General features: G+C 41.5%; 2 protein-coding genes across 2 annotated transcripts in view; one reads left to right on the plus strand and one right to left on the minus strand.

Annotated features, from left to right (window-relative positions):
- Positions 1-2,815: 2,815 nt before the first annotated feature.
- Positions 2,816-10,383, minus strand: NQO2 (N-ribosyldihydronicotinamide:quinone dehydrogenase 2). Its single transcript, XM_007522193.3, has 6 exons — positions 10,261-10,383; positions 9,625-9,789; positions 6,974-7,104; positions 4,771-4,884; positions 3,656-3,757; positions 2,816-3,097 (listed from the first exon to the last, which is right to left on the minus strand). The coding sequence occupies exons 1-6, from the start codon at positions 10,265-10,267 to the stop codon at positions 2,921-2,923; spliced, it is 696 nt and encodes a 231-aa protein (XP_007522255.2). The 5' UTR covers positions 10,268-10,383; the 3' UTR covers positions 2,816-2,920.
- The window catches only part of LOC103112713 (serpin B6-like), a 40,680-nt gene continuing 25,947 nt past the window's right edge, over positions 10,305-25,037 (plus strand). Inside the window, exon 1 of the mRNA XM_016187719.2 lies at positions 10,305-10,434. The gene's annotated coding sequence lies outside the window, so the exon portion shown is untranslated. The remainder of the gene's footprint in view (positions 10,435-25,037) is intronic.

Below are 25,037 nucleotides of genomic sequence, written 5' to 3' on the forward strand. Positions count from 1 at the left end.
GAAGATGATCACAGAAATGCGAGGGTAGTCTCAGAAGAAGTCAAAAAGGAGATGTTCTAGATGAAAAATGCTTCAAAAAAAAGGGAGTGGGGCAGTAGCACAATGGGTTAAGCACACAAGTGACACAAAGCGCAAGGGCCGGCATAAGGATCCCGGTTGGAGCCCCTGGCTCCCCACCTGCAGGGGAGTCACTTCACAGGTTGTGAAGCAGGTCTGCAGTTGTCTATCTTTCTCTCCTCCTCCTCTCTCCATTTCTCTCTATCCTATCCAACAACGATGACATCAACAACAATAACGACAACAATAAACAAGGGCAACAAAAGGGAATACATAAATATTTTTTAAAGAAGGCACCAAAAATAAATAAATCTAGAAGAAATGCTACTGGAAGAAAATAGTTCTGAGAGATCAGAACTTGAAGTTGCTGGCATTCATAGAGTGAAGATTCAGGAGAAGAGGAGGAAGAGGCACATGAAAAAGAATCTGATGATGTGTCTATAGAAAAAAGGAAAAGGGGTCAGGTGGTGGGACACCCAGTTGAGAGCATGTGTAACAATGCACAAGGACCCTGGTTCAAGTCCCCGTCCTTACCTAGAAGAGGAAGCTTCATAAGCAGTAAAGCAGTGCTGCAGGTGTATCTCTCTCCCTCTCCCTATTTATCCCTTCCATCTCATTTTCTTTCTTATCAAATAAACAAATAATATTTTTAAAAGAGGAAGAAAATACAAATGGAAAGGGGTATTAAAGGTAAAAGGAAGAGGAGGAAGTGATGCAGGTGAGAAATTAGGAGATGACTATTCCAACAAGGCATCTGATGACAAGGTTAGATCAGGTACAGTTGTGGAATTTGGGGCCAGGCAGTGGTGCACCTTATTAAGCACACATATACAGTGTGCAAGTACCTGGATTCCAGCCACTGGTCCCATCTACTGGGAGAAATCTTCATGAGTGGTGAAGCAGGGCTGCAACTATCTGTCTCTTTCCCCTTTCTATCTTCCCCTCCCATCTCAATTTCTCTCTGTCTCTACCAATAATAAATAAATAAATAAAGTTGTGGGATTGTGGGTTGCACTGGAGTGTTAAAAAAGAATGGTCCTTATGACAACAATGGAGGAAGGATGGAGGCCAGGACCCAGGAGCAGTGGATTCGTAGTACAGGCACCAAGCCCCAGAGAGAACCCTGAAGGCAAAGAAAAAAAGAAAAAAAAGAAGGCTCCCTGTCTGCAAAGTTTCTCTGTCTTTAGTAGTGATGACAATGATGATACAGGATGATGTAGCTATTTCCTTAAATTTGCTTTTAGGGAGTTGCCTCCATTTGCAAGTTCTTATACTTTGGGGAATTTGTGGATAGTGTTATATTAACATGTGCAAAGCTGGGAGGGGGATATCATGTTATTCAAACTTGGAAATTTTCATTGTAACTAGCACTCACTGACTTTACTGTTTCTAATTTACATTGAAAATCTGAAACATGTATTATTGGCTGTTCAGTGAAAACACTACTAGAGTTACAATGTAAAGTTAAAAAAAAAAAAAAAGGATATGGAGTTTGGGAGATAGTTCACCGGGCCTGCTCATATACCTTGCCATGTAAGCAACCACACTGTAGCATGTCCTGTTATGTTGGAGCCAGGGAAAGCACTAGAGCTGTGCTGTCCATCCCCCACCACCCCATGAAAAGTTGCCTAGGAGTAGTATAATTGCAAAGCATGAGTTCTGGGCTCTGCCAAAAAAAAAAGGGGGGGGAGAAACAATAGGTTCAAATAGCACTAAAACAGGGGTTTATGATTAACCTTTGCTAGGAAAAAGATGGTGTAACTCCAGGGTTGAATTATAAGATAAAATACTAGCAAATCCATTTCCACACCACGAGAATGATCTGAACATACTGCCCATGAAAGTTGAAAACAGGGAGATGGAAAGATATTAGAAAAGAGGGCCGGGTGGTGGTATACCTGGTTGAGTGCACATGTTATAGCATGCAAAGACCCAGGTTCAAGCCTCCAATCCCACCTGCAGGGGAAAAGCTTCACAAGTGGTTAAGCAGTGGTCTCTCTGTCTCTCTCTTATTCCCTTTCCTCTCAATTTCTGGCTGTCTCTATCCAATAAATAAATAAAGATAATAAAAAAATTTTTTAAAAATAAAGATATTAGAAAAGAAGCTGGGAAGATGGCTTACTAGGTACAGCACATGTGTGAAGCCTGGTTTAGATCCTCAGCACTTCAGAGTCAAATGGTTCTCTGGTATCTCTCTATCTCTCTCATTAACTTTTTTTTAGGTATTTACTTATTTGTTAGAGAGAGAAAGAACCAAATCATTACTCTGGCACATGTGATGCTGGGGATCAAACTCAGGACCTCATACTTGAGAGTCCAGTGCTTAATCCATTAGGCTACTTCCTAGCTGCTAACATATTTTTATGAAGAGAAAGACTAGGTTAAAAAAAAATGCTATTAGGGGAGTTGGGCGATAGTGCAGCAGGTTAAGCGCATGTGGCATTAAGCGCAAGGGACTGGCGGAAGGATCCGGTTCCAGCCCTCCGCTCCCCACCTGCAGGGGAGTCACTTCACAGGCGGTGAAGCAGGTTTGCAGGTGTCTTATCTTTCTCTCCCCCTCTCTGTCTTCCCCTCCTCTCTCCATTTCTCTCTTTCCTATCTAACAATGATGACATCAATAACAACAACAGTAATAACTACAACAATAAAAAACTGCTATTAGTAGGACAGAATTCAATATCACATAAGGTTTACTGGAAGATTAACTCTGGCCATGTGAGCCCCAGAAGACACTCATTCTTGCACACCATTAAACATGCCCAGTTAACTCAGTTGTAATTTTATTTCATTTTAGTTTTTATTCTCTCTTTGTGAGCTTACATCTCAGTGTTTCAATCTGTGCACTATGTATGTGGCACAAGGTTTATTTTCCAAAGTACCAGGGAGGTGTGCAGTCAATGGGCTCTTCTTTCCAGATGGTTTTCAGCCTTTGTGCCCAGGCTGCCTCCATCCCCTTTCTGTCTTCTTCTGATGCGATCTCAGGAGCAAAACTGATTTGTGGGGCAAGGACTTTAAATCCACAGAAGTGCAAGGCACCATGCTAATGGGGCAGGGAAAAAAATGACAGATTAGAAAAACACCCTTTTCATATCATTGACATACATAATTCATGGTAGAAATAATAAAGAGACAAATTTTCAAAGAACAATAGAATAGTTTTGATGCTGCTAGGGGGAAAGCCTGGGGAGGGGTCCTGAGAAAGGAGTACAGAGTCCCTGGCTCCATAGATTCATGCCTACACTGGGCGGGCATAAGGCTGCCTGGTATCTGGGGTCCAGGGTTCAAGGCTGATGCTTCAGTGTGAATGGCTCTCACCTCCCCAGTGTTCATTACTCACATGGGGCCACTTCCAGGCCATTCTTTCTCCCAGATAGACATCAGGCTCACAAGGTTTGACTTAACATCTGTCCAAACAGTATCCAAGGCCATCATTACAATGCCTCTTTTATACTTGGACCCACTTTCTCAGTGTTCAGTTAAAAAAAATCATAATGGACAAGAGGTTATCACTTCCTATATCCAGGTAGGATCAAAATGGCCTACTGTCATATTCACTTTATACCAGGAGAGTAGCAGGAGTAGGCAGAGATGGGGGTACCTGAAGGGGCCATAGGAAGTACCGAACATCTCCACTGATTCCATCTTTCGAGTACATCTCAGCTGTGCTGCCTGTGGTTAATGAGAGAAGGGCCAATTTACCCTGCAAGGGAAAAAACAAAAATTTGTGTGTACACTCCAGAGGAGATGAACTTGACTCCAGCGTAAAGGTTTATAATGGTCAAGAGGAGAAATTGGAAGTCAGAGCCTTCCAAGGATGGACACAAGTAACATCTTCTCAGGCAAGTCCAGTAACAATGACAACTAACTACACCCAATAAACGGGGAGGGAACAACTAGAGGGAAAGATATTAAGAACATTGTTCTGTCCAGACTTCTGGTGCTGTCAGCATCAGTGACATCCTGAAAATGTCAGGCAGAGGTGCTGATCTTGGGGACTAGTTGTAAGGAAGAGTGAGATGATGAGTGGCTCCAATACACAAGCACATCCAGTAATAGCAGTGTTGTCACGCCACTGTCATGTTCCAGTGTGAACCTTCAGGACTGTCTACCCTCATATGCATACATTTTAAGAAACTTTCAAAATCTAACAATCATTTATTTTAATAAGAAACCCAGAGCTCCCATATTTTGCACATCTACCAGGTTCCACTCAATTCTGCAAATCGGTATGTTATCTTGCTTTTTTTTTTTTTTTTTTTTTTTAAATAAGTGCACTGCTCAGCTCTGGTTTATGGCTGTGCAGGGGATTGAACCTAGGACTTTGGAGCCCAGGCATGAGTCTCTTTACATAACCATTATGCTATCTATAGCCTTATCTTGTTTTTCAAGATCAGATTGTGAAGTTCAGGAAAGTGAACTGCTAAGAGCCTACATTAGGTTCTACACTGGAATCAATTCTGCCTTGCCAGCACTGGCTTTGTGCCCTTCTTGGCCATGTTTTAGGGACTGGTGGCCATGTCTGAACCCTTTTCCAGGAAAAAAAAAAGTGCTGTCACATCAGAAATGATGCTTTTCTATAGATACCACATGAGGCTTTGCACATAGTAAGTGTCCAATAAATATTTGTTCAAAACAAGAAAGCTGGAATGTAATTTGATGAGATGTCCTGTGCCCTCCAGCAGGCTATTGAGACCCCTTGCCCTGAGCACATACCTGGAGAAAACCAGAGTCGTAGATTTCTGGAAAGTCAAAAGCAAAGCCTTGGCACAGCACCCTGTCCATCCAGCCCTTCAGGATCGCTGGCATGCTGAACCAGTACAGGGGGAACTGGGGGCACAACACCAAGAACAAGTAAATGTATCAGTTGTTCTTTTCTCAGCCTACCTGGTGACTGAGAGGGATGCCACTGTCCTCTTCCCAGGTATTAGGAAGGTGGGTCCCCATAGGACCTTGTCCTCTATGTGGATCAACAATTTGAACCCACTGTTAAAATTCAATCTGATTACCAATTTGTGCTTAGATTGAAGGAACTCAGCCTATGGTCTATGCATCAAAAAAGATTGAGACATTAAATCAATTTTTTCCATCTCATACTAATTAAATAGTGATTTATGAGACTACAAGTTAATAGGGGTGTACATCAACACCATTCCCACCACCAAAGGTCTGTCTCCACCTCCCAGGTCCCCAATGAAGCTGAATATCTACTTTCACCCTCCACCCAGAGATTTTCCCTTTGGTGCCCTATTCCAAACTCAGTCAGATTCTGCTTTGAGTTTCCCTTTCAGTTATTTCTCAATTTCTGTTTATGAGTAGGATCATCCCATACTCATCTTTGTCTTTCTGATTTATCTCACTTAACATAATTCCTTCTAGATCTGTCCAAGATGGGTCAGAGAAGATGAGTTCATTGTTCTTAATAGTTGTGTAGTATTTCATTGTGTAAATATATCTCAGCCATTCATCTGTTGTTGTTGGGCACCTGGTTTGCTTCCAGGTTTTAGCTATTACTAATTGTGCTGCTATGAACATAGGTGTACACATATCTTTTTGGTATGGGAGTTACAGAGTCCTTGGGGTATATCCCTAGGAGAAGAATTACTGGGTCATATGGAAAGTCTATCTCTAGCCTTGTGAGAGTTCTCCAAACTGCTCTCCACAGAGGATGAACCAATTTACATTCTTACTGGCAGTGTAAAAGGGTTCCTTTGTCTCCACAACCTCTCCAGCATTTGTTGCTACTGTCATTTTTGATGTATGACATTCTCACAGCAGTGAGGTGGGTCAACAATGGTTGAGAATATTCCACCCTCCAAAGGGAGGTTGGATAACATACTCTACCTACCATCTGAGGAAGATGGGTCCTGAAATTGATGCAACTTGGGACATTCCTATTCATGACCACAGAATGAGACTCAGACCTACCGGGATGCAGAGGTTACATAGGCTCCTATGCTTAATATAGGCCCCAGATCAAATAGATAGGGTTTAGAGTCAACAATATTTATACACCTCTCCCATATTTGGGAGCTACTCTCTTCCTTGATCCAGCTTTCTAGCCCTTTTTCCAGCCATGACATTATCTCCCCATACAATAACTTGGGTCCACCTATATATTTTAAGCTCAGGCAAAAACTAGTAAAATCATGGACCCCTTGGAATATACCTAAAATAGACCTACTATAGCTTTTTCCAAAATGGAGACCCCAAAATCTTCATCTGCAATATTCCAGCCTTTAGGTTCATGATTAGTCAACAATTTGTTTGACCTTATATGTTATGTTAACTATTATTATTATTATTAGATAGGACAGAGAGCAATGGAGAGGAGGGGAAGACAGAGAGGGGGAGAGAAAGATAAGACACCTGCAGACCTGCTTCACCGACTGTGAAGTGACTCCCCTGCAGGTGGGGAGCCGGGGCTATATGTTAACTCTTTTTCAGCCACTAGGTTTCAGATGCTACCATGATGCTAACTCGACTTCCAAATGGCAGACGACCCCACCAATGTGTTCTGGAGCCCTGCTTCCCCAGAGCTCTGCCCCACCAGGGAAAGAGAGAGACAGGCTGGGAGTATGGATCGACCTGTCAACGCCCATGTTCAGCAGGGAAGCAATTACAGAAGCCAGACGTTCCACCTTCTGCACCCCATAATGATCTTGGATCCATACTCCCAGAAGGATAAAAAAATAGGAAAGCTATCAGGGGAGGAGATGGGATATGGAGTTCTGGTGGTGGGAACTGTGTGGAATTGTATCCCTCTTATCCTATGGTTCTTGTCAGTGTTTCCATTATAAATAAAAATTATATATATAATTGTATATATAATACTAGTTCTAAGAGCAGAAATATCAAAATCTGGAGTTTGTATCTAGAATGACTCAATTCAGTATGTTAATTAGAGGAACAAACAAACCTGAAATATGACTAGATCTGCTTCCTGAACCTTCTTCTGCTCTTCCATGATGTCACTGTTCAGGGACCTCTTCTTGTAGGCTTCATATGTTTCCACTCCGTAATTGAAGAACTCAGGGTTAGACAGACTACCTAGAGAGGAACAGGCCAAATGTTCTTGCTATTAGGGGAGTAGCCCTGACCCATGCCAGCTCATTTTTCCAGCCCTGTCACTTGGCCTCCCCAAAGGAACTCAGCAGTCACCCAATGAAATATAAACATGCACCAAGCCTAGGGTCAGCCTTTAAAAATAAATGGAGATAGAGGCTACTACCCTTATCTTTAAAGATTCAAAGTCTAGTAGAAGATCTGTAGTTCTAAAACTATTCAAGGGTATTTACTTTCACTGATACATAAAAGAGATCAATAATGGTACACACCAACAAAAGGTAGCTTATTTGTCTCAGATGTCATAAGCCTGAAGTCCCTGTGAAAAGAAGCTTGGGTTTATCCTGTGCTCACCCATATTTAACAATATTTTCCACAGTATGCTGGAGTTATATCATTCACATAAAAGCCAGTCATTCTCATTATACTATTCTCTACTTCCTCAGTCCCCACTCTTCTATTCATTAAGTGAAAATAGCTGACTTGTATAAAAGGGCAGAAAAGCAGGGCTGTCGGCTATTATGATCCTAGGAAAAAACCAACTAAATATGGAGATTTATTTATTTTCTTTGTTTATATATATATATATTTCATCTGTTAATTATATCCCAATAAGCTGGAGGAAGTGGTTCTTTTAAATTTATTTTTATCTTACTTGTTTATTGGATAGAGAAATTGAAAGGGAAGTGGGAGAAAGAGAGAGAGAGGGAGAGAAGACCCCTGCAGCATTGCTTCACTACACATGAAGCTTCCCCCTAGAGGTGGGAACCGGGGGCTTAAACCCTGGCCTTTGTGCGTTGTAGCATGTGTGCTCAACCAGGTGCACCACTGCCCAATCCCAGAGTGGATCTTAAATATATGCACTTAGCAAAGTTCACTTACTTATAATGAAAGGCAAATTAGAAATTATACGGAGATTTTTTTTTTAACCTATCAAACTGGCAATTATCAAAACATTGGTGACACTGTTGGTGATAGTGTAGAAATGGCACTTATAAATATTACTGGTGGAAGTGTAACTGGTGCAACATCTACAAAGAGCAATGTGATGTTATCTGGAAAAAATTAAAGATGCACATTCCCTCTGCCACTTCTCAATATTCTTGCATATATAGGAAAAACACATGGCCATGATAACTAATTGCACAATGATTCATTATTGTAGCAATGGATGAAAAAACACCTGAAATGCCATTTAGTGAAAGAACAATTTAAACAGCGATACCTCAAAAGGAATTTAAGTATAAAGTATTATGCATTCCATACAGTGAAATACTGTGTGACAATTTAAAGACAGTAATGAGCAAAACTCTGTTTATAAGAAGCTACCAGTAGTCAGAGGTGGCTCAGGGTTAGACTGCCGAATTTGTGGGCCTTCGGCTTCACATGTTGCATAATTCAGATTTAAAAATATTTATTTATTCCCTTTTGTTGCCCTTGTTGTCTTATTGTTTTAGTCATTGTTGGATAGGACAGAGAGAAATGGAGAGAGGAGGGGAAACTAGAGAGGGGGAGAGAAAGATAGACACATGCACACCTGCTTCACAACCTGTGAAGCAACTCCACTGCAGGTGGGGTGCTGGGGGCTCAAACCAGTATCCTTACACCGGTCCTTGCGCTTTGCGCTACGTGCGCTTAACCCTCTGCACTACCACCCGACTCTTCGCACTACTATCTTTTAAAAAGTGCAGTGAAGTGGAGAATATACATGCATTTGCTTTATACATCCTTTAAAAAATCATGTACTTATTTATTATTGGACAGAGAGAGAAACTGAAAGGGGAGGAGGAGGTAAGAGAGGGAAAGAGACATAGAGACAACTGCAGCTTCTCCCTGCAGGTGGAGACCAGGAGCTTGCACCTGCGTCCTTGCGCACATAATGTTTGCTTAACCAGGTGCACCACCGCCTGGCCTTCTGCTTTATACATCTTAAGAGAGTGGTTCTGGAAGTAGTGCAGTGGGAAAAGAGTTGGCATCTCAAGTATAAGGTCCCAAGTTCCATTCCTGACATCATATATGCCAGAGTAATACTCTGGCTCTCTCTCTCCGCATCTGTCTTATTAATAAATATTTTAAAAGAAGGATATTGAGAAAATGGTCAATATTAGTTTTCAGGGGGGAGGAGATGCAGAGAAACTGGGGTAAATGGAGACTGAGATGAGAAAAAGATTTATATTATACATATCATTACTTGGGTATTACTTGGGGTTGGCTTGAGATTAGCATTATCACATACAATGGCTAGATTTTTATTTCAAAACATTTTTAATTAAAAAAAAAGACACAGATTGGGTTGGGGAGATAGAACCTTTGGTAGCAGAACAGACGTGGGACTTGGAGATCCCAGGTAAATTCTTGGCATCATAAGCTAGAAATGAAAGTTGTTCAGGTAGATAGATGATAGATAGATAGATGGAGATAGAGATAGATAAAAAAAAAAAAACACGCATACACACAAAGAAAGTTTTTGTTTGTTTTTTTAAAAGCATGTGTCCTTTGGCTTACCAGTGATATCATTCTTTGTGGCCCTTGGCTCAAAATTCATGGCGTATAAATCAGACACGGTGACAACGCAGCCCTGTTTGCTCAGTTCCTCCACAGCCACCTTCTTCAAGGATCCATTGAAAGATCTGGGTTCTTGGTGCGCATAGACAATGAGCACTTTCTTACCTAAATCAGGAGAAGAAATCATTTCTCTTGGAGAGTAATTCCTCTTGGTCAAAATTCAATGAATACTAAGGTGGAAATGCAATCATAGTATATGAAACTAAGAAGTACCAGCCTTTTTAATGGGCGATAGTTTTAAAAATAATGGGCTTTCTGAAAAATCAAGTTATATCACAGTCACCACTTGGATATTACTTGGGTTTACTAATACGTACTATGCACTAGGCCAAAATATTACTCCTCAAATATAACACAACTAAGTTTTTTAAAAGCTCAATCTTCCATAGCTTCTATAAGAAGTTCTAAGCTGGTCCCCTAACATCAAAAATCACCACTGGTAATCTTTCATGCTAGTCCTACATGGGCAGGTATTAACTACTGACACACAGTTCTGCTTTCTTCTCCTCCAGACCCACTGAGATTTGACACCTAATGAAAAGATGAAGAGCACAGTCTCCCACAGCCAGTAGTCACCTGCCATGTTCAAGATGGATCTCTCTAAATAACACCAAGGAGGTCTGATGTTAATCCTGGCACAGAATGGTACAGTGGAGTGGACCCAGGGTCTCAGATGCGATAGCTGTCCTCCGTGATTCCAACAATCTGGAAGAGTAAACAACACCAGAGCTGAGTTGGGGGAGACACAAGGTGAGGTCGAAGTACCAACCCTAGCCCTCAAAGTTACTTTGTGAAGTGCATATGTCTCAGGAAAAATGGCTTCTCTGGAAGAGACAAGGAACTCTGTAGAGATTTAGGTCTTAGAAAACAAGTCAGACAGATGGGTCAGAACCAAAAAAATATGTATTTTTTTAACCTTTCTGAAGGCAGCCATTGTGAAGAAGTCCTGGGAAAGAAGCTACCTAAAAGAAAGCAGGAGTTCTATTGCCCCCTGCGACACCCCAAACTTTCTCCTGTAGATAATGAACAAAGCTGAGAATACGTAGTATCTGTACAAAATTAATAGTTGTCACATAATCAATAGCTGCCACATCTAGCATAACCTGAAGTTCATACATATAGTGACTGACACCCAGTAAGATGGAGCTGTGGTTAAAAAGGGCGAGTGGAAGGAGACTAGAGGGTGGGAGGGGTCTACAGGGCAGGGGCAGGGACTTCATTCTAAGCCTCTCAGGAAATCATAAGGGCACATGAAGCAGGAAAGTGATAGGACTTCATTAGCTTTTAAAATGTTATCAGTGTGACTGCAGACTCAGGAAATGCTTCATTTTGTTGTAGAGTGGGGACCCAAAGACATCTGGTTTGGATGAAATGCCTTATTTCTCAGCTTAATTAACAGGGATTTATTTTCCATAGTTCTGGAAGCTGTGGCAATTCAAGATTAATGCAAGTAATTCAGTTCTATTCCTATTGAAAGCTCTATTTTCTGGTTTACAAATGGATGGAGTCTCACTTTGTCCTTACCAGTAGAGAGACTGGGGAGAGGGACAGACACATACAGAATGAGAGAGGGGGACAGAGCAGGGCTGGAGATGTAAAAGACTTTCATGCCTAGGGCTCAGAGGTCATAGGTCATCTTCATCACCATCATATGCCAGAGCTAAGCAGTGCTCTGGCGTCTCTATCTTTATCTCTCTGTCTATCTTTATCTCTGTATTTCTCATTAAAATAAATACAATCTGTTAGAGAGAGAGAGAGAGGAGAGACATAGTGAGAGATACCACACTGCCACTCTACTATCGAGAATTCTCCTGGTGTTGCCCATAGTGCCCCCATGTGGTGTTGGGGCTCAAACCCAGGGTCTTACATGTGTGCTATCTCCCATTTCCCAGAATGCTTTACTGCCTAAAGTAGAGCAAGACCCTTCTCTATCCCCTGGTCTCACTGTTTCCTACTTTACAGTTAACAGAGTTTTACTTTACAGTTAACAGAGTTACATAGTAAAAATTCAACTGGTTAATTTACAAAATCTGGCTTCATTAATAATTAATGAACAAGGGAGCGCCTCATCTATTAAGTATAACAGTGTACAAGCTATAAAAGAGTTTTATAGACAAAAAGAGAACAAGATAAGGGAAGAAAAAATATTTCAGGCTTAGGTAAACTTCCTATGAAAAATGCAAAAAGTCTGAGGCAGATTATCTCAAGGGTATTTTAAGGAATGGAAATGATGACCTCTTTGGTACTGACCAGAAAATTCTGCAGCGACCCGTTATGGCACAATTCCTGGGACGGTTGAAACTGCAGCTTGATGTGATTTTAAGTCTTGGGAGGCTTAGCACAAGTGACTCCATTATGGACCTTTCACTTGCTGTTTAACACATATTTACATCATCTACCTGCCAACTCAAGACTTTTTGAGTTTGGAATTCCTCATCTTGTTCAATTCTCTGAATTGCACAGATTATGAAATAGAGGCCCAGTACTTACTTTGGCTTAACCAAAATAAAAAACTGGAACTAGGTTTTTGAATAAATGTCCAATCATTTCACACTATCCACCCCACACCTTCCGTGGTGCCCTACTTCACAGCAGTAGTACTTTTCACCTTTCTCACGAAGTGTTCACTTACCTAGCTCTATAGTGTTGCTATTAAATTAGATATACATGTTGAATATGCCCTGATATTGTAAATGTTCCAGAAGTTACTTCATGCCTTTTCTTTAGCTAGGTTGGTGCCTGCCATTGTAGCACCCAACTACTGGTTCACTGAGCAATTTCAACACTGATCTCCCTCCCACTTATCACCATCTCCCTATTCCTGGCCACTTGGGTTATTTCTTTTTCTTTCCCAGAACTGTGAATAGCATTTCCAGAATATGTGTCTTTTTATGAATTTCTTAGGTTGACATTTTCAGAGGGATTAAAGATTACAGGTGCTGACTTCCACAGGGTTTGCTATTGACTGCCAGTTTCCTGTTTTGACTGCCACAAACTACATCAAAGTCCTGCGTGGTACCTACCTTAGCCCACAACAGGCTCCCTGCATAAAAACTGATTTTGCCCAGTTTGTTAAGACTGTACAAGATGCTGTTGGTAATCATAGCGTCCACTCCAAAGGGCTGAGATCTGATTAAATCCAAGGATTCTATTAAACACTCACAGCAGGGTAAACAGGCCGCAAGGTTCAGGAAGGAGTTGGCATAAAGTCTCTAAAATGGCCAGTGGACCACGTGTTCTCAGGCGGGCTGGAAAATGAAACCAGCAGAAACCTAGGCAGTCTGAGCCTCAAATGGGGCCCCAGGAAGTGTCCCTCCAGTGGACCCGGGATCCCGCGGGCAGAGGCACTCACCCTCCGGTCAGCGCACGCCCTCTGCCTCCGGCACAGACCCGCAGCACTCAGCCCTGACACCCGAGAACGGAGCTCCAAAGTGCCCCTGCAGGCACCCGCTGGTCTGGATTGCGCACTCGCCTGGAAAAAAGTCCGGCGGGGCTAGAACTGCGGCTGCGCGCTGTGGAGCCCGCCAGAGCGAATTTGGGTGGCTCTGCAGGGAACAGCAATCTGTTTGCAGGCCCCAGGACATGCCACGCCCCTCTGTCACGCCCCTTTTCTAGCCCCAGTCACCAGGAGCTGAGGACACTGCTGCAGCTCAAGTAGGTGCAGAACCCCAGCTGATCTCAAATACATTCCACTGGTCTGAGTACAGTGATGAAACAGCACACTCCTGTCTGGACAAACAGATAGATAAAAATAAAGGAGCCCAGCTGCAACTTCAAACCCTGGCACCCTCTTATGCTGGAACTGAGCACTACCCTAATCTATCCCTCCCTTCTCATTCTTTCGTACCAAATAGATCAATGATTTTTAAAATTTATTTTTATTTTATTGAATACAGACAGACAGAAATTGAGAGGGAAAGGGGATAGGCCCCTTCAGCACTATTTCACTGCTTATAAAACTTTCCCCTTGCACATGAGAACTGGAGCTTGAACAGTAAGGTAGGTAACATGTGCACCACCACCTGGCCCTGATAATTTTTAAACATGATTTAAAAAAGAGGGCTCCTTGCATAACACATAGCAATAAAAAGATGAATTATTGATCACCGCAAAACCTATGTGACTCTCCAGAGAATTATGTTTAGTGAAAAAAGTGAGTCCCAAAATTCTCCATACTGGATGATTCTATGTAGGTGGCATTCCAGAAATGACAAATTAGGAAATGGAGAACAGATGAAAAGTTTGGGGCTAGGGAGGAAGTGGAGTGGCTATATAAGGGGAGCAGGAACTGTGATGTCATCTGATGATGACTGATCTGTGTTAATTCCCCAGTCGTGATCTTGTGGTTGTTTACAAACATTGAGACCCAAAGTAGAATCCACAGGAAACTGCTCAAGGATCAGAACATTTCTTTCCTGTTTATTGGGATTGAAAGTGACACTTAAGCCCTCAATACATAGAACCGGTGGTTGTAAATTTGCATACACTTAAATTTTTTCTTCTTTAAAAATTTTTTTCTTTTATTTATTTATTATTCCTTTTGTTGCCCTTGTTTTGTTATTGTTGTTATAGTTATTAGGTAGAACAGAGAGAAATGGAGAGAGGAAGGGAAGACAGAAGGGGAGAGAAAGACACCTACAGACCTGCTTCACCGCTTGTGAAGCGACTCCCCTGCAGGTGGGGAGCCGGGGCTCGAACAGGGATCCTTCCACTGGTCCTTGCACTTTGCACAACCCCACCCGGCCCCTCTCCTCCTATGTAAACCACACATGCATGTTCTCCTCCGGCCCCCACTATTTCTCTTTCTCTCTTAATGAATGAAAATTTTTGAGCGGTAGCGCAGCAGGTTAAGCATACATAGTATGCAAGGACCCGCTCAAGGATCCTGGTTCGAGTCTCTGGCTTCCCACCTGCAGGGGTGTTGCTTTGCAAGCGATGCAGTAGGTCTGCAGGTGTCTATCTTTCTTTCCCCCCTCTATGTACCCCTTCCCTCTCAATTTCTTTCTGTGCTATCTAATAAAATTGGAGAAAATGATCACCAGGAGCAGTGGATTTGTAATGCAGACACCTAGCTCCAGAGATAACCCTGGAGGCAAAAAAAAAAAAAAAAGAAAGAAAGAAAGAAAAGAAGAGAAGAGAAGAGAAAAGAAAAGAAAAAAGAGAGAGAACGGGAACTCAGACCACCACTCTAGCACATGTGGTATTAGGGATTGAACTGGGGGAACCACAGGCATGTAAGGCCAGTGCCAGTGCCAGTGCTCCACCAGCTGAGCCATCTCTCCAGCCATGATAATTTGTTTTACAAGTTTATTTATTTATTTATTTTTGCAAATAAACTTCCCACCTTTTTCTTTCCCCTCTCATACACATTCCTACCCTCTTTCCCTCAAGTAACCGTAGTTTTATTGTCAATGCCCCTTGATCTCTTTTTCTTTCATTTTATCTGTTTATTGGTTTTATATCTTTATATTAACAAAGGGACCATTCAGTGCTCTTCCCTTCTGTCTTATTTCATTTTATACAGCCTTCTTGAATTCTTTCTTTTCTACAAAAGGGAATTTGGCAAGATTTCATCTTTTATACCTGAGTAGCATGCCTTTGTATAAGTGGACTACATCTTCACCCAATCATCGGTCTGCTCACAGGAACTTTGGCTGCTTTCATATTCCAGCCATTGTAAATAGTGCTACAGTAAACATTGTAGTAGATATGAATTTACTCTCTGTGTGTTTCTATTTTATTCTTTAGATAGATACGTAGAAATGGGACTGTTGGATTATACAGTAGCTCCAGCTTTAGTTTCTTAAGGAACGTTCATGACATTTTCCAAAATGGTTACAATAATTTTCATTCTCATGAAGCTGTCTGTAGACCATTCTGGAGGTGGCCTGCCTGCTGTTGATGTTTGTTTGGTTTTGTTTCTTAATAGTTTTGGCAATCCTAGGGACTTCCTGGTTCCATATAATTTTTTGTAGCTTCTGTTCTACTCCTTAAAGAAATTCAGTGCTACCTTGATGGAAATGGCATTAAACGTGTATTTGGCTCAAGGTAAGAAGATAATTTCGATGATATTAGTTCTTCCAATCCAAAAGCATGGAGTAGCCACTTTGTATTGCTACAACTGTGATGCTATAGCACCTCCTTGTGACCACACTGAGAAATTACAGCTGAGGAGATAGCTCCTTGACCTTTTCCCCCCCAGAAATGTTTTGCAGTCTTCACTGCACAACTCTTACCTCCTTGTCTAAATTTACTTAGTTATTTTCTTCTTTTAGATGTTATTGGAAACAAAATTCCTTTCCTAATTTCCTTTGCATATTGTTCATTTGCTCATCAATAGACATTCACTGATGCTTGTGTCCTGTTGCCTACAACTTTACTCAATTTGTACATCAGATTTAATAATTATGGCTTCTTTGATATATATATATATACATACATACATATACACATACACATACACATACATATACATATGTATATAGTCATCTGTGAACAGAGATATTGTGTTTCCAATTTTTTTTTATTTAAAAAAGGAGACATAACAAAATCATAGGATAAGAGGGGTACAACTCCACACAGTTCCCACCACCAGATCTCCATGTCCCATCCCCTCCCCTGATAGCTTTCCCATTCTCTATCCCTCTGGGCGTATGGACCCAAGGTCATTGTGGGTTGCAGAAGGTGGAAGGTCTGTCTTCTGTAATTGCTTCCCCACTGAACATGGGCGTTGACAGGTCGATTCATACTCCCAGCCTGCCTCTCTCTTTCCCTAGTAGGGTGGGACTCTGGGGAAGCAGGGCTCCAGGACACATTGGTAGGGTCATCTGTCCAGGGAAGTCTGGTTGGCATCATGCTGGCATCTGGCTGAAAAGAGAGTTAACATACAAAGCCAAACAAATTGTTGAACAATTATGTACCTAAAGGCTGGAATAGTGCAGATAAAGTTTTGGGGGGGTACTCACTGCAGACTATTGTGTACTTTTGCTTTCAGGTATATACTTTGCTCTAGTTTATGGATACATGTGAACATATGCTCTATCTCAGGGGACCTGGTCTATATCTAGGTTTTGGGACTTTGTTAGGAAATGAACCACCTGAAATGTGTTGTTAAAATTCGGAGGCTCTAGCTGGCCAGGCTAGCTTCACGGGCGGGTAACAGAGACGACCAGAGACATATGGCTGGGCAGGGAAGCTGTATTTCTTTATTCAGGAACAATGATTTATAAACTAAGACAAACTAATCACCAAACAGAACTCTGTTGCCTCTTTCCCCCGCGGCAGCGCCAAGCACTCTCGAACTCTGCAACTCTGGAACTCTCTCGGGGTTCCTTGGGGTGGGGCCAAGCGGGCCCACGAAACTAGCAGGACTGAACTAGTTTTCTTGGCAGGGGGAGAGCTAGAACAACCCAATGTAAAGCATACAACAGAAATGGAACTAGAGAATACAATGAAAGGAAAGGTCTCACCAAGAGTAATGAAGCTGAAGGGTTGTCATTCTACACCTGAAGTCTCTGGACACAGTCTGAAGTGGCCCTCGTTGTGTTGATTAGGTTGGGATCGGCAGACGCAATATTATTTGATATGAATAGAGAGAAGCATGCAGGAAAGTGGGCCCCACCCTAAGGTTCTAGGACTGGGGGGAAATATAGGCTCTGTTGTGGAAATGTGAGGTTTCTGCTGTCTTAGGGTTCAAGAAGACAATAGATAGTTATTGTTATCGTCACATTATTTAGTGATAGGGTTAACTTTGAAAAGTCCCTTTATTAGGATTTGCTGTATAATTCCCACCATATTGTATATAGCTGTCCAATTTTTTTTCTTTTTTCACCAGAGCACTGCTCAGCTCTGGCTTATGGCTGGTGTAGGGGATTGAACCTGTGTCTTGAGAGCCTCAGGCATGAAAGTCTCTTTGCATAGCCATTATGCTATACCCCCACCCTGTGTTTCTAATTTTAATGACTTTTTTTTTGTCTGTCTAACTGCTCTACCTAAATATTTGAGTAGAGTTAAATAGCAGTGTTGAAAGTGGGCTTCTGGCTTTTTCCTGATTTCAGAGGAAAGGTGTGTTTATTCTATCATAATTGAGTTAGATTTTTCATATATACATAGTTGTGTGTGTGTGTGTGTGTGTGTGTGTGTGTGTGTGTGTGTGTGTGTGTGTAACTTTTTGAAAAAGACAGAAGTAGACAGGGAAAGGGAGATAAAGAGGGAGGAAGGTAGAGAGAGAGAGAAAGAGAGTTGCAGCAATGCTTTACCTGTGAAGCTTCCCTCCCGCAGGTGGGAATGGGGGCTTGAACTCAGACCCTTTGCACACTGTAATGTGTGCTCTCAACCAGGTGTGCCCCACACATTCTTTAAGATAGTTCTTTGTTTTTGTTTTCACCAAAGTATTGATAAGCTCTGGTTTAAGGTGGTACAGGGGATTGAACCTGGGGCTTTAGAGCCTCAAGCATGAGAGTCCTTGCATAACCATTATGCTATCTACCTCCACCCAAGATAAATTTTTCATAAATGGAGGTTATCTATCCATAATTCCCCAACTATTCAAAAACTATTATTATTATTAATAGGAAACAGTAGAACTTTGTCAAATGCCTTTTCTTTGCTACACTGAGTTTTTTGTTGATGTTCCATGGCCTCCCTAGGTTCAAGTGGATATAGCTTGTCTTTTTTTTTTTTTTTTTAAGAACAATAGATAGGGCTGGAGAGACAGCATAATGGTTATGCAAAGCCCATGCCTGAGGCTCTGAAGTCCCAGGTTCAATCTCCAGCACCACCATAAACCAGAATTGATCAATGCAGTGGTCTCTGTGTCTCGTTCCTCATCTCTCTCTCTCTCTTTCCTCTCTCTCTCTCTCTATATATATATATATATATATGTATATATATTAAAATATATAAACATTAAAATGATTAAAATAAGTAAACATTAAAATTATCAGTATATAACAAATGTTAGTCTCATATATCCTCAGGAGGGAACGAAAACTTCTTCAGAACAGTATCAGGAAGGGTCTCAATTCTTTCTGGGGATTTTTGTTAGGGGGATGCCCACACCCCTTTATAGATCATATGGTTCTACACTGTAAACTATCATATAACTTTACATAATTCCATACATACATATTTTAACATATGCAAAAGTATTTGGGAGAGATGGGGGAGGAATATTTCTATTCTGAATTGATCTTTTTTTAAATTTTTTATTGGGGAATTAACGTTTTACATTCGACAGTAAATACAATACTTTATACATGTATAACATTTCCCAGTTTTCCATATAACAATACAACCCCCGCTAGGTCCTCTGTCATCCTTTTTGGACCTGTATTCTCCTCCCCACACACCCCAGAGTCTTTTACTTTGGTGCAATATGCCACTGAATTGTTTGATCTTATTACAGGTACATTTTGCTGGTTTTGAAACATTTTAAATATAGAATATATGTAGAGTAATCTAGGCTGAGTTTGCAACAGACAGAGAGAAGATAACACACTGAGGTCTTTACATCCAAATCATCAGACTAGGGATGGGGAACATCCAATCCAAGGGCCATATAAGACCCATGAAATCATTTGGTCTAGCCTTGCCAAGACTATTGCAGGCAGGACTTGATCTAGGTGCTTAAAAAAAAAAAAAAAACTTTTTTAAAGTCTTTTTTTTTTAAATCTTTATTATTGGGTAGAGATAGCCAGAAATCAAGAGGGTAGGGCAAGATAGGGAGAGAGATAGAAACCTGCAGCCCTGCTTCACCACTTTTGAAGCTTTCCCCCTGCAGGTGGAGACCAGGGGTTTGAACCCAGTTCCTTGCTTATTGTAACATGTATGCTCAACCAGGTGTGCCACCACCCAGCCTTGGCACTTTTTTTCCCCCATGGCAATATTAAGTACTAATCTTTAAGTTGATGATTTATTCTTATTTATTTACTTTTTGCCTCTAGAGCTTGGTGTCAGCACTACGAATTCACTGTTCCTGGTGGCCATTTTTTCCACTTTATTGGTTAGGACAAAGAGAAATTGAGAGGAGATGGGGGAGAGAGAGAGAGAGAGAGAGAGAGAGAGAAAGGGAGAGAACGACACCTGCAGACCCAGTTCACTGCTCATGAAGCAGACCCCCTGTAGGTGGTGAGCGAGCTGGGCTCAAACCCAGATCCTTGCAGGAGTCCTTGAACTGAGTACTATGTGCACTTAACCAGATGCACCACCACCCTACCCCTAAGTTAATGATTTTATATTACTCTTAAATGATGTTATAAGTTGGTGGAAGCGATGTCATGGCTGCTGTCAGACAAAGTCCGAGCAAGCCAGAACTGAACTGAAACTATTCATCCTTTTTATGTAATGGCGGAGGTGACATCACGTTGCCAGACAAAGTCCAAACACACTGGAACCTACTGCAGAGTGGGAAGTTCTAGTCTAAACTGAAGCTATTTGTTTTTAATTACACTGAGGACTTATTGGCTATATTGGATATACACAAATATACCTGGGGACTATAAAAAAGAGATCCCCAGGGGAAGTGCATAGTGACAGCAGTTATGGCAGTGAGTGTAACAAGGCTAAAAATGGCCTAGGAACAGAAGCTGTTGTATCCATTGAAAGGCCTTCAGAAAAAGAGCTACTTATCACCACTACAGCTTCTCAATCAGCTGGACTTAGATCTAAAGCCAGAATTACAGGTGGCTTATAGTATGAGTGACAGACTGTGATCTTCACCTAGTTATAAAAAGGCTCTATTGTTTACCCTCACCCCCAGCCTTCACTTACAGGGATCTGTGGTATATAGATAGTAGTTGTGTAGTTAAATAGCTATGTAAGGGTTAATGGTTAGAAGTTAATCAACTTTCACATAGGCAAAAGTTAGTGAACTTTTGAAGTTATGCTCAAAGGTTAGCTAGAAGAGAGCCCTCATGGTATTTGCTTATTTTACAGCAGAAAATTTCTTTAGGTAGACAGTTTGCTAGATATTAGATAAGTGTTATTTAGTTAGACCCATCCAAGAATGGGTTAAGAAGAAAAGTTGTTAGATTGAGCTCCAGAAAATATATGCTAACCTATTCAGACAGCCAAAACAAAGGGAATAATGTTGGAAGTTATTTTGGTCATACCAAGGCCACACAGATGGTCAAACCTAGGGGAGGGTAGGCTGTCTCAAGACCAAAGAAACTTTTAAGGAGAAACTTGCCTATAATTATTAATGTCTATAATGATAATAATGTCTGGAGTTATTTTTATTGTTAAAAATAATCTTGCATGATACCATCTGTATTCCTGTGAAAATTGTTTAAATAATAAACTTCTGTAGACAGAGGCCAGAGATACCTCTCTCCTGCATTTGAAGCAGCTGATGTGTCTCTCATTTCATTTCTTCAGTGCTGACTCCTCTTCCCTTTAGGATGTACCCTAGTAACTGTGAACAGGGCTGGCTCCCGGCAATAAGTATCCAAATGGCTTTTTAGCAGAAAAAAAAAAAAAGAAAAAGAAAAGAAAAGAAAAAAGTTCCCTATCCCTGCCGTAGAAGTAGAAAAAAAATAATTTTCAAAGACCCAGAAAACTCCTTAGTTGCAATGGAAAATAAGAATTTTGGTAGATTTGCAAAAACCTTTAGTAAAAGTAAAAAGCTGTTACTAGTGAAGTACAATACTGATGAAAATATTCACAGGAGGAGATTGCTTAAAAAAGGAAAGGACATTACAGAAAGTGATAGGTTATAGGGGCCTCTCAGGCAACCCCTGTATCCAGGAAGATGCATGAGGGATTCCAATAGGTGCAGGTAGAAAATCAGTTCTTAAATGTGAACAGCTAAACTTGATAATATTTGCACCACGTAGACTAGAGAAATACTACAGTAACTGGTCAGAAAACCATAGTAAGATGCAGCTAGTCTTTTAAGAATTTCAGTAGGGATGTATTGCACCAAAGCAAATGATTCCTGGGGTGGGGGGCAAGAGTGCAGGTCCTGGAACATGATGGCAGAGGACTACCTAATGGGGGTTGAATTGTTATATGCAAATCTGGGAAATGTTATGCATGTACAAATTACTGTATTTTACTGCCCTTCCTCCCAATAAAGAAATAAAAAAAAGAAAATCTTGGAATTTACATGTGGTCTATATATTTTTAATAAATACAATAATCTTTTAGACCAAAAAAAAAAAGAATTTCAGTAGGAGGAGCCAGGTGGTGGTAGCATGTTACAGTGCACAAGGATCCTGGTTCAAACCCCTCCCCTCTCTCTCTCCACCCTCAGGGGAGAATCTCTGCCAATGGTGAAGCAGCACTACAGTTGTCTTTCTCCTCTATCGCTCCCTCTCTTCTCAATGACTTTTTTTCTCCCATCCAAGTATTTACCAGGCCCAACCCTGCTTAGCTGCCAAGATCAGACAAGATAGGTCGTATTCAGGGTGGTATAGCCACAGACAATTTCTCTCAGTCTCTATCCAAAATGAATAAAATACATTCAATTAAAAAAGCAACTTGGAAGGATAATGAAAGCTCTATGGTTGAAGTTAGATTGTAGCATGTCTATTTGAGAAAGTGTGGGAAAATGTTCCAAGGTAAAGATAAAACCTCAAATATCTAAGAAGCCCTGGAGCGACAACAGAAAACTCCCCATTTCTATCTGGTCCTTCTGGGTTCCAGTACCCACCCCCCATTGTGTCTCAACCCCATGCCTACTCCCCCACCCCTGGTCAGGTCCCACCTCATCTCAGACACAGAAAGCTGGGATGCTAGGTGGGAAAAGGGAGTTTTGGAGGGGTGGCAATGTAGGAATCCCCAACATGGCTAGCTGGAACCCAGGTGAATCCTTCTCTTATACCCCACCAACACAGTTACTGCATCAGTGCACTGGGGCACACCCTGGACAATTCCCTCAGCCCCCCTCTTCCTCTACAAGGGCTGCACTTAGTGACTCATCTCTACATTTACCAGTGTCTGACTCACCCTGTGTTTGACTCACCCGAGGGCAGGGCAGCACTGTAGGCTCTTCCCAGACTTCCCATCTAAGTCATGGCAGCCCCAGGCAGGGAGAATTTGGGCATCTGGCTCTGACTGCTCACTGCCATCACCTATCTTCTGTCCACACTGGCTCAATTCCAAGGGGGTCACTACTACTCAGCTATGGCCACCTACTCTTGTTCCACATGGACTTATCATGGTGTTAAACCTCTCCACTTCTTCTACTTCTCCTCCTCTTCTTCTTTCTCTCCCTCCCCCTCCTCAACCCTCCCCCTTCTCACTCCCCTCCCTCTTCCCATCCTCCTCCTCTTTTTGCCACTGGGGTTATCACTGGGGCTCATTGCCTGCATGATAAATCCACTACTTCTTGTGCTCATTTTCTATTTATTTATTCTTATTAAGACAGAGAGAAATTGAGAGTAGAGAAGGAGAAGGGGATGGAGAGAGAGAGAGAGAAACACCATAATGAAAGGTAGATACCTACAGACCTGCTTCACCGCCTGTGAAGTGATTCCCCTGCAGGTGGGGAGTGAGGGCCTCAAACCCGGATCTTTACTCTGGTCCTTGCGCTTTGTGCCACGTGCGCTTAACCCATTGTGCTTCTGTCTGACTCCCAGTTTTTCATTTTATCTGGTACCTGAAGAAAGTAGTCTTACTTAGTAAGATATTTATTCCCTTTTGTTGCCCTTTTTTTTTTTTATTGTTGTAGTTATTATTGTTGTAATTGATGCCATTGTTGTTGGATAGGACAGAGAGAAATGGAGAGAGGAGGGGAAGACAGAGAGGGGGAGAGAAAGACACCTGCAGACCTGCTTCACCTCTTGTGAAGTGACTTCTCTGCAGGTGGGGAGCCGGAGGCTTGAACCAGGACCTTACCCTGGTCCTTGTGCTTTGTGCCATGTGCGCTTAAACCGCTGCACTACTGCCCAACTCCCAGTAAGATAGATTTTTATGAGGTTGATGAAATAGTTCACTTGGGTGATGTGTTGCTTAACCATATATGTGACTCAGGTTCAAGTCTAGCTCATACTATACTGAAGGAAGATTTGTTGCTGTGACGTGTCTGTCTCTCTAGTTTTAAGTATTTATCTCTGAAAAAGAAAAAAAAACATTATGGTCATATTTCACCCACAACTTCTGTTACTGCCTTTTACAAGGAGGGAGGAGATGTTCTTCTCACACATAAAGCTTTCAGTATATATATATATCCATGACTTTTTCCTCTTCTCCCCCCCATCTGACTAACCTTTCGCAAGAGGACGCTGTCCCAAGACCATATGTCTCCACTTACCTGGATCTTTATTTTCATTTTAAAATGAAATACCATATGTATTCCAGAATAGGTAAGAAAATGAATTTCTCTAGATGAGGAAAAAGAGAGAGAAACAAGTCAGAGACATAGAGGAACTTCTGTTATTTAGTTATTGCTTAAAATTTCTGATCCAGAATATTACAAAATCTCCAGAGTAATAAGATTTCCATCTTTCATCTCAGATTCTAAACAAGAGTATAATTTTGAAAGAAATAATTGAGCAGGATAACTGAAACCTTGATTCTAAAAATCATCTTCCAGATTTCAGGGACAGTTGTTTATTCATAGAAGTCTCTTCTTACAAGCACCCAATTAAATAAAGATGTCAGGTTATAAAGTGGAAGTTTAGGGAGTCAGGTGGTAGCGCAGTGAGTTAAGTGCAGGTGGTGCAAAGCATGGGGGACCGATGTAATGATCCTGGTTTGAACCCCCGGCTTCCCACCTACAGGGGAGTCCCTTTACAAGCAGTGAAGCAGGTCTGCAGGTGTCTACCTTTCTCTCCCCATCTGTCTTCCCCTCCTCTCTCCATTTCTCTCTGTCCTATCCAACAAGACGACATCAACAACAACTACAGCAATAAAACAACAAAGGCAACAAAAGGGAATAAATAAATAAATTAAAAAAAATTAAAATATTTTATTTATTTATTTTCTCTTTTGTTGTCCTTGTTGTTTTTCGTTGTTGTTGTAGTTATTATTGTTATTGATGTTGTCGTTGTTAGATAGGACAGAGAGAGGAGAGAGGAGGGGAAGACAGAGAGGGGGAGAGAAAGACAGACACCTGCAGACCTGCTTCACCGCTTGTGAAGGGACTCCCCTGCAGGTGGGGAGCCGGGGGCTCGAACTGGGATCCTTATGCTGACCTTGTGCTTTGCGCCACCTGCGCTTAACCCGCTGAGCTACAGCCCAACTCCCATAAATAAAAAATTTTTTAAGTGGAAGTTTAATCTGAGCCATTAAATTAAGGTGACTGAAAGTGACAACTAATTAATACCAAGGTCGAAATAAGTAGCATTGCTTTGCCTCACTAAGGTATTCTTCAAAAAAGCACTAATTTTCACTTTATATTTTCCTTTCAC

The sequence above is a fragment of the Erinaceus europaeus genome, chromosome 4 (assembly GCF_950295315.1).
Source record: "Erinaceus europaeus chromosome 4, mEriEur2.1, whole genome shotgun sequence".
In the NCBI taxonomy this organism is placed as follows: domain Eukaryota; kingdom Metazoa; phylum Chordata; class Mammalia; order Eulipotyphla; family Erinaceidae; genus Erinaceus; species Erinaceus europaeus.